Source organism: Lipotes vexillifer, unplaced genomic scaffold (assembly GCF_000442215.2).
Source record: "Lipotes vexillifer unplaced genomic scaffold, Lipotes_vexillifer_v1.1 scaffold511, whole genome shotgun sequence".
NCBI classification, from domain to species: domain Eukaryota; kingdom Metazoa; phylum Chordata; class Mammalia; order Artiodactyla; family Lipotidae; genus Lipotes; species Lipotes vexillifer.
Window position 1 is genome coordinate 1,312,751 of NW_006784934.1, and position 10,317 is coordinate 1,323,067.

At 41.9% G+C, this 10,317-nt stretch overlaps 1 protein-coding gene across 1 annotated transcript in view; it reads left to right on the forward strand.

The window, feature by feature from the left end:
* Positions 1–1,445: 1,445 nt before the first annotated feature.
* The window catches only part of PDE4DIP (phosphodiesterase 4D interacting protein), a 144,482-nt gene continuing 135,610 nt past the window's right edge, over positions 1,446–10,317 (forward strand). The window contains 1 exon segment of the mRNA XM_007457126.1: positions 1,446–1,586. Within this exon segment, the coding sequence (XP_007457188.1) occupies positions 1,446–1,586 (141 nt within the window).

Sequence of the window (10,317 nt, forward strand, 5' to 3'; positions counted from 1 at the left end):
AGAGTGCATCCTACATAGTGATCGTTAACATTACTTTGGGGAACTTTTACTTCAGTTGTGTGTGTGTGTGTGTGTGTGTGTGTGTGTGTGCATGCACTGGATTGCAGTGTGAAATGTAAAATGTTTGAATAACACAGGCCTGGAGGATTATAGTGTAAAACATATGCACCTACATCTCTACGGCCACACCTACCTCTTGGTACCTTTGTATTCCTCATGCCCAACATACTACCTGCTGTGTACAAAAAAGGGAGGTTGATTGGAATTATTATGAAGAGTGAAGAAAGAATTAGTAGAATGAAGAGCAGGTAGGTTGGGGAGGAACCTTATACTTGAATTAAGTATAAAGTTTTTGTTTCCTTTACTTTGGATGTTAATATTCATTTTTTTTCAAGCTAGTATTACTGCAACCAAGAACCTGTGTTTGGTATCTGTGCTGTGGCGTTGTCTCCCAGTCACCTTCAATGTCCCGTGTGGTGTGATATAAATAATACTTCCTGCCAACGTTGCAGCTGTCATTCAAGGATCTTAAATTGCTTTAGGAGCAGGATCTGGTAATGAGCGCCTAGCTCCACTTGGCAGGCGCCGGAGTTAAGAACTAGTGACTGGGTAAAATCTCTGGGCTCCAGCCTGACACCTCCCTCCATCACCTCCCACCCTCTTTTCACCCTCATCCCTTAGAGGGAGGAAACTTTGACCCTGCCTCTTGGAGCTTGTGTAACTGGTAAACAGATTTTGCAAAGATTCCACTGAACTAGAAGATTGGCCCTTTCTTTGGAGGTGGCTCAGGTGTGTAGCGGGGGAGGGGCATGGTAATAAAGGCTATTTCTTTAACTGCCTCAGGGCTGGAAAGGTCCAGGGAATAAAACTGGGAAGGAACTGATGAGAGGTGAGCTTCTAGATCATCCAAGGAAATTAGATACCCCTCTATTAGTCGTTCTTTAAGATTTGCACCTGACAGAAGGGGGATATTTGATACGTGGTCACCATTTTGTGGGCCATTCTGTGTCCTTGCAACGCAACCATCACCTTGAATTACTCCCATTCCCCATTTCCTGGAGGCTTCTGAGGGTCAGCCCCCTCTCTTTTCTGAGAAACTGTTAACTGCCTACAGTTGGGCCTGAGAGGCTGAGGGAGGGTGAGAGCCGAGTCCTAGCTTGGAGTCGGGTTACACCACTTGTGTCTGAGTTCACGCAGCATGTTCCTCTGTCAGGGATTCCGCAGATATCTCCCGAGGTAAAAAAGGAAAGCGTGCTGCGCTCCAGCACCCAGAGCAGCGAGCCCAGGCCCAAGTGCGGGAGAGAGCGCCAGCCATCAGGGGCATGTCGCCGTAGCGTAGCCTCGCAGCGTCGCCGCCGGCTCGCTTCATGCCGCGGTGCAGCTGCACCACGTTCCGGGGCTGAGGGGGCGATTGGGCATGTGCTCCTCCCCATGGGTTGCCCACCATGTCTAATGGATATCGCACTCTGTCCCAGCACCTCAATGACCTCAAGAAGGAGAACTTCAGCCTCAAGCTGCGCATCTACTTCCTGGAGGAACGCATGCAGCAGAAGTATGAGGCCAGCAGGGAGGACATCTACAAGAGGGTGAGTGCGGGGGGCCTGCGGCTCTGCGGGGCAGGGGTCGGTGGTGGACACATCCAGATTCCGAGCTCTTCCTAGCTGGTGCTGTGCGAATCAGTGGGGTAGGTGGTCTCCCGGCCTGGTCTGGTCACCTTAACGCCAGTGTGACCTTGGACAAGCCCATTTCACCTCATCTGTGCCTGTTTCCCACTTTCCTACTCTGTAAAGAGAGCAAGCTGGATTAAATCAGAGGCCCCCGACCTCTGGTTTGGAACTGTGTAGAAAAATCACCTTGGGGGCTGGTTTAAAGTGTCGATTACTGCCTTACCCCCAGGGATTCTGATTTAGTAAGGGAGGGGGAGCTTAGAAATCTGCATTTTTAAACAAGCCCCAGAGGTGACTGAAGCTGGTAGTTTTCAAGTCAAACGCTCTGCTTAGAGAAGGGACCCTTCTAGCTTTGGCACATGGGGGCAGGGAATGATGCCATGGGGAACAGGACAGGGGCTGAGGACATTTCTGTTCCTTGAGAAATTCGTGTTTGTTTTTGAAGATGATTATGCAGATGAGCTTTTAGGACGGGGTCTTAGGCATTTTCATCTTTAGGAATAGTTCGCCTTAGAATGAAGAAAGGGTATTGATGGAATGAACAGCCGTTGGCCTTGGGTGGGGTGGGAGAGGGAATGGCGGCTTCCCTGAAAGGGAGGGCTGTCTTGATTGATGGGGGAGTGGGGCTGGGAAGGAAGACAGAGGGGATTGGCTGAGTTGAGGGTGAGATGAGACAGCACCTTGGTAAGAGGACATTAGGCTATGGTTTACAAGGATTAAGCTTCCTAACTGGTTGCCACAATGTTGGTTTCCTTAGCTTTCTTGGTGTCTGAGCTAGCAGGACCTGAAGTGGCCTGAGCGACCTGGAGCTGGTGGCCTCTGACTTTATCAGTTTCTAAATCTCCAGCTGTTTGCCCCAGAGGACTATACCAATATTATCATTATCTATGTGTGCCCTGTCATGTCGAGAAGGAGTTTGGGAAGCATTACAGGCTGCTAGATTATACTTTAGATCAGAGGAATAACTGGTGTTTCAGACCCAAACCACTGTTTGGTAAATTCAACTAAGATGAACAGCTAAATCTGAGGGATTTAGCCCTATTTTCTGACTTTCCTGGATTTCCATGTTTTAACCTGAATTTTCCTGAAATTGATCCAGACTCATCTTTTGTCTTTTATGTGACTATATAGTGAATGTGCCTATATAGTGAATGTGCCTCAATGGAGCTGCCAGGGGTCGAGGAGGATATTGCCAAGTGAGGGTTGGTAACTCAGAGAGCGAGAGAAGGGGAGCGTGAGTGCAGTATTTGCCTCGGAGTAGGAATAGTGAATGAATTTGTTCACTGTGCAGAGGGAGGGACATTTTCCCATTAACTGTCTCCCAAGCAAGACAGAAGAAAGGGGCAATTTCATAGATAATTTGAAGGAAAGGATTTTTTTAGCTTGAATCAAATGACCGCTTGAGTCTGTTGGCCTCACCCTCTGCTCTGCACTGGCTAAGGGGACACTCTGGGTGGGTGTGAAAGGGCACGGCCGCTGTCCTGGAGAAGTGTGACTGAGAGGACTATAGGAGCTGCACCGAGGTATGGTGGGGGTAAGTGGGCCACAGGACATTGTCACATGCAGAGGTGACAACCCTTTGTTAGACTCCCGTATTGCCACTAGTCCCACTCAGGAAGTAGAAACGTCCCTGTCTCTTCCTGGTCTAAGAGCAGAGTAGTCAGGCAGCTACAGGCATCCTATAATATGGGGAATCTCAAACTATTGTGTCCCCTCCTTTCCCTTCTCACCATACCTTTGTTCCATTCGCCTGTCACATCACTCATCCTGTTTGGCTGTGATTATTTGGGAAGCACCAACAGCTTAGGTTAAAATGCCCTTATTTGGGAAGCAGAATACATAAAGCCGTTATCTATCATTAACATCATAGTTGAAGTTAGTTTATCACACTGTGTAGTGATGAGGGATTGATGGAAATCAGGGCAGTTGCATTTTGATGGAAGGACAAGGGATTAGAAAACCACAGGTCAGGAGACTTGGACAATCGGAGGCCTGGGCGAGTTACTTAGCATCTCGGAGCCTGTTCCAGTCCCTGTAGAACTGGCATTAAGAATAATGCACAGGGGCTCCCCTGGTGGCGCAGTGTTTGAGCGTCCGCCTGCCGATGCAGGGGACACGGGTTCGTGCCCCGGTCCAGGAAGATCCCACATGCCGTGGAGCAGCTGGGCGCATGAGCCATGGCCGCTGAGCCTGCACGTCCGGAGCCTGTGCTCCGCAACGGGAGAGGCCACAAGAGTCAGAGGTCCGCGTACCGCAAAAACAAACAAACAAAAAACCCACAACAAAACTGTACCCGGCTGTAGTATTCATTTATTTATTGTAATATTGTAGTATTTATTGTAGCATTGCCGTAGCTGTAACTACAAGCAGCCATGAAGGCATCCATAATTCATTTAAAAAAAAAAAAAAAAAAAAAAAAAAAAGAATTATGCACAGCACCATAGGCCCTGAAAATTATTTGTTGAGAGTATGAATAAATAGCAGCCATAAAGATAAAATAAGAAGACATAATCAAAGCACTTTGTAAACTTCATAGCATCCTACAGGTATGAGAGGGTAGTAGTTGTATGCCTACTAGTAGTAATAGTTATTATGATATTTAAAAATGATAAAGCAATTTGGTTCCTTTAATCTCACCCTCAGACGTTCCCATGAATGTGTTTTACGTTCATCCATGTTAGTCCCTTTGTGACTCCACAAGGTTAGGACAATTAATTAGCAGCCATGTTGGCAGAGACAGGGAGAGTGATGTGCAGTGCATCACATGGTAAGTCAGGTAGTTCAGATAAGAATTTAGAGCCCTGTTCTGTGACTAAACTTAGCTTGATATTTTTTTTAGTGTTGGAAAGACTCTTTAAATATAGTAAAAGCATTAAATCATGCCCAACTAAGTGAGAATCTGCAATAATTTGGGTGCTGTATGCATGGATTCTCTTAAAGAAAACCAGTATTTGTGAAACATATGTAATAAAATTCTATTATGAATAGTAATTATTTTATCATTTCACATATTTTTACTACTGCAGACTTTTGTTGAGATATTTGTACTGAAGATTAAAAAGTTACTGTCTTAGTGAGAGGCAACCAAGCATTTCACCATAATGACTACAGGGAAGGGAAATATGAGAAACCGCAGGAGAAAAGGACTGGAGAGTGGGTTCTGTCTTTTCTTTCCAAGTGGCAAGTCCTCCTTTATGTAGCTGATTGAGGGAGAGACTAAAGTAGATATACGTAATTCTTAATTGTAAAGGAAGCTACAAGGCTGTTTAAGAGAAGTTGTAAGAGAGTTACATAAAAACCTAAAAGTATCAACTTCAGAGCAAGTAAATAAAAAAGGAGTTAAGGGTTTCTCTCTTTCAAGATGCTCAGAGAATTCAGAAATAAAATAATATTAAATTATACATAAGAGTTGGTTCTGCAAGACTGGCTATTTTTGGTTGAATGTTTAAGTTAAACTACCCTTTAAGCTTCAGCATCTGTAAATATTTAAACACACAGGAGGAGGCTGCTTACCCTCAGCACAGAACAACTAGGGTATATACCTACATGATTAGGTACCACTGCCCCGTCTTGATAGCAAATATTAATTGTAAGTTCAGTTTTGGGGGAAGACAATAGATAAAGCAAGGAAGGGAGAAACCGTTGCAGTACACAGAGCTCCTGATTCTGGAGCAAAGTTTAGTGAGAAAACGCTGTGAGTGGTTTACAGCTGAGCATGGCCCACTCCCAGGAAGACTGGCTTGTTAGCATTTCTGAACAGCAGTTGCTCTGGTAAATAATTTCTGGGCGGCAACTTGGCTGACTTCCTCCTTGTTGTTGATTATCTAATCCTGCATCTTCTCATGATAGCTGAGCGTGCCCCCACTAGAAATATGCCCAACCCTGGAATTTGTGAAATCCACTGCTGTGTGATAAACACCCAATCCCCAAACAGCATACAAAACCACCATCCACTGTGTTTTGCCACACGATGACTACTTACTTGCTAAGCTTGTGTGAATTTATTATTATATAAGGTTGCTTTGAAAAAGATTTAAGGTTCCATTCTAAGAATGGAATTTAAAATCTGACAGGGTCAGATCCAATAACAAAAGCAACAGGAGAAACTGAATGTTGTCATCCTGGACCAGATAGAGTCAATGTTTAAATATGACACAACTGGTGTTGGACGGTTAAAGTCGATTTGGCCTTTAGACAGGAGTTGAAAGAGTTGTGTTCCATTGTCTTGTGGTCTTTAAACTGCCTGACTTCTTTGAGCTGTGGTTTCTCATCTTTGAGACTAGATATTTTTCCTGAGCAAACTTTGAAGTTTATACGTAGCTTATTTCTGCAGCTAGGTTTGTTTGGTTTTTGGTTTTTTTCACAGCTAGGTTTTTAAAATCATGATAAACAGCCCACTGACTTTACTTGCCTACCAAATTTTTATCATTTCTACTGTTCTTCTATCACTGGGCATAGTAGTTAAGAGTTAGGAATAAGACAGGCTTGAGATGGAATCTTGGTTCTACTACTTGCTACCTGGGTTAACTTGGGCAAATACTATAATTTCCCTGAGCTGAAGTAGGTCTTGTAATAATTTCTATCTTACAGGGTCTGGAGCAAGATCAAGTGAACCAATCCATTGAAACCAGCACAATGCCTCTCACATGGTAGTAAGCCCTCAAACAATATTTGCTCCTGTTGTGACAAACTGGCAGATGGCAGAATTATCCAGATAAATCCAGTTACTGGATACATCCAATTTGGGCCACTTTTGAAATTCCAAGTTAGTTTCTCCTTCAAATCCACTCCTTCAGTAGTGGATTTGGAACAATTTGTCCTATTTGTCTCAATTCTCCATTTTAGTTTGCCCATGTATAAATAACATAATATAATCGAAGTGTCCCTATTACAGCACAATTACTGTCACCCTCACATACAAATGTTTCTTCAAAAAAAAATAAACAAGAAAGGCTAGATTTGTTAAATTTTTTAATAAAATATTTTATTTAGTAGTAATACAAAGTCCTTTGCTTTCACAAAAATTATTATGACTGTGCTTGGTTATGATTCAGAATTTTTTATCATCTTGGTTTAATACTTTGTAGCTTGGCCTGGTTCTATATTATTTAATTTTTAAGACCTAGCTTTCTTTTTAATGGAGATATAATTAACATATTGTATTAATTTCAGGTGTACAACATAATGACTCTATATGTATATGTCACGAGATGATCACCACAGTAAGTCTAGTTCACACCCATCACCACACATGGTTACAAGTTTTTTTCCTTGTATGAGAACTTTCAAGATCTGCTCTCTTCATTGAATTTCTTTTTGGCTCAATGACTGATTTTCTTTAGTCCTAATCTGATATCTTTAGGCTTTGGGAAATACGATGAGTAACAGTGTACGTGCAGACTTACTGTGCTAAGTACCCAAAAGTTCAGTGATGCCCCAAGGAACTCCATCAGGCCATATAATTTAGGACCCTTGACTTGAACCAGTGGAGGCAATTACAGAAAAACAAGTATCTTTGAGGGATATCAAAATGTAGGGACACAAGTTTTGAACTCACTCAGAAAACTTGAATTCTGTGTTCCTTTTTTTTTTTTTTTATTTTGGCTGCGCCACATGGCTTGCGGGATCTTAGTTCTCTGACCAGGGATTGATCCTGGGCCACCGTGGTGAAAGCGTCAAGTCTTAACCACTGGACTGCCAGGGAATTCCCAGAAAACTTGAATTCTGAATTTACCTTTTCCTACTACATATCCTTGGCCTGGTCCTTAACTTCTTTGAACCTTAGTTTCCCGAAATGGAGGCATGAATTCCCGCCCTGCCCTCCTCCCTATATGTAAACATGTTTAATGTGTTAGATGTTAAATAAATGTAAAGGATTATGACCATCCTGCATACCTGGAGACACATACTAGAGAGTGTGCACCTTCTCAGATTACTGTCTAAAGTAACTGTTGCAGCTGCTGTTGCAGAATAAGTGGTTTTCTTATATTTAACAGAGTTGACTGTTTTCTTTTTATAGTTGGATACCTTGTTTAGTCAGCTGCTAAGTTTTTTTCCCCTATGTTTTACTTATGTGAACTTTAAGAAGTGTGTACAGTAAGGAAGGGGGAAATGTAAATAAAGAGAAAGAAATAAGGGCGAATTTGGCCAAACTATTTTTAAACATTTCTGTTGAAGTCACATAGTCTCGTGTGTCCATGTCTGTACATACCGTGTGTGCTGACACCTCATTCTCTGCTTTCTGAGGTTCTTGAAGGCTTGCTTGTGCATTTCCTCTTCTTTGGGGGAGTAGAAAGTAGGAATAAAGTAGGGACACTTCATTCATTAAATAGTTGTAACCAATAGTTGTGTTTTTGGTTAAAAATTTTTTTTAAACTTCACACCCATTTGGATGGCTATGATAAAAACAAAACAAAAACAGAAAATAACATATGTTGGCCAGGATGTGGAGAAAGTGGGAACCCTGTGTATAGCTGGTTGAGGATGTAAAATGGTGTTGCCACTGTGGAAAACAGTATGACAATTCTCAAAAAAATTGAACATAGAATTATTATGTGATCCAGCAATTCGAATTCTAGGTATATACCCAAAATAAGTGAAAGCAGGAACTCAAACAGATATTTGTACACCCACATTCATAGCAGCATTATTCACTTAGCCAAAAGGTAGAAGCAAACTAAGTGTCCATTGACAGATAAGTGGATAAACAAAATGTGGTATATACTTACAATGGAATATTATTAAGCCTTAAAAAGGAAGGAAATCCTGACACATGTTACAGCATGGATGAACTTTAAGGATGTTATACTAAGTGAAATAAACCAGTCACAAAAGGACAAATATTATACGATTCCACTTACAGGAAGTACCTAGAGCAATCAAATTCATAAAGACAGAGAGTAGAATGGTGTTTGCCAGGGCCTGTGGGGAGGTAGGGAATGGGGAGTTATTGTTTAATGGTTATAGACTCAATTGGGGAAAAAGTTCTGCAGGTGGATGGTTGCACAATGTTAACGTACTTAATGCCACTGACCTGTATACTTTAAAATGGTTAAAATGGTAAACTTTATATTATGTATATTTTACCACTAAAATTTTTTTAAAGCAACTTTCCCATAACTGTCATAGTTACTTTAAAATTTTGTGAAATCCTTAACAAATACAACTTTTGGCTTTGTTTTTGCCTAACACAACTCTTCTCATTTTTTTTTTTTTTTTTTTTTGTGGTACGTGGGCCTCTCACTGCTGTGGCCTCTCCCATTGCAGAGCACGGGCTCCAGACGCGCAGGCTCATTGGCCATGGCTCACGGGACCAGCCGCTCCGCGGCATGTGGGATTTTCCCAGACCGGGGCACAAACCCGTGTCCTTTGCATCGGCAGGCAGACTCTCAGCCACTGCGCCACCACGGAAGCCCCTCTTCTCATTTTTAAGAGCTCTTAATTAGATCATAATACTTACCTGTTCGGTAGAGGAAATGTTTTTCCTTTGAATACTTAAGACCTTTTCTTTCGATCACTAGGAAACAAATTTAAAACTAAATCCTGGAGCCTGATTTAATTTTAAACCACTTTCAACTATCTCCTTAACTATGTCTACATAATTTGTACTTCTGCATGAACTTATCAGAAAGCCACTTCTTCCTATTAGTTATGTACATCCAGGTTTGCACAGTGATAAAAGTAACGTAATATAGTTGAAAGACTAGGTATCGTAAGTCCCTGTCTCAAGTGTTTACCTTTTTTACATTATCACCTTGGCCATTCATTTACTCATGTCTCTACACATGCATTCGTTAATTCAAGCATCTATTGACCACTGTATGCCAGCTACTGTGCTAGATGCTGGTGGAGAAAGTTATCAACAGATAAATAAAAATGGTATAATAAGGGCTACTATAGAGGTATGTACAGATTGCTCTATAGTACTAAGGAGAACAGTAAAATGCACCAGAAAAGGCCTTGCCAAGCATGTGAAGTTTGAATTGAATCTTAAAAAATAATAATAGAACAAGGAATGGGGTAAAGCATTTCAGGCAGAAGAAATAGTATTTACAAGGGCATAGAAACAGGAAAAAGCATTGCGTGCTTGACACACTTCAAATCTTTCAGTATGACTGGAACACATGATATTGAGGACTTGTGGGGGTGGTTAGAAAGGTAAGCAGGGGACAGATCATGGAGAACTTTGGGTTTCGCCATTCATGCATTAATAAACATTAACTGAGCGCCTACTATATTCCAAGTACTATGCTGGGAAGTTGAGGCTTCAAAGATGCATGAGACACAAGTGATATAGAGTATGGTAGGAGTCAGTAATAGAGATCGTATGAAGTATAAGGGAACTCAAATGAGGCATCTCTAACCCAACTGAATAGAGGAGATGGAAGGAACATCTACAAAGGAGTCTTTGAGGAGATGACCCCTGAGCTTTGTCTTCAAAGGAGAGTAAGCATTGGTTAGTCAATGGTGGGGGGGAGGGAGGGTTAAAAGAAAGAAGCAAAAGCTTAGAGACAAGAAACCACATTGTATGTGTGGAGAATTGTAAGTGGTTTTGTGTTGCTAAATTTAAGTTCTAGGCATAGAATGAGGCTGAAGGGTCTGCAGGGCGTAATCCTTTGTGCCATTTTTTTTTTTTTTTTTTTTTTTTTGG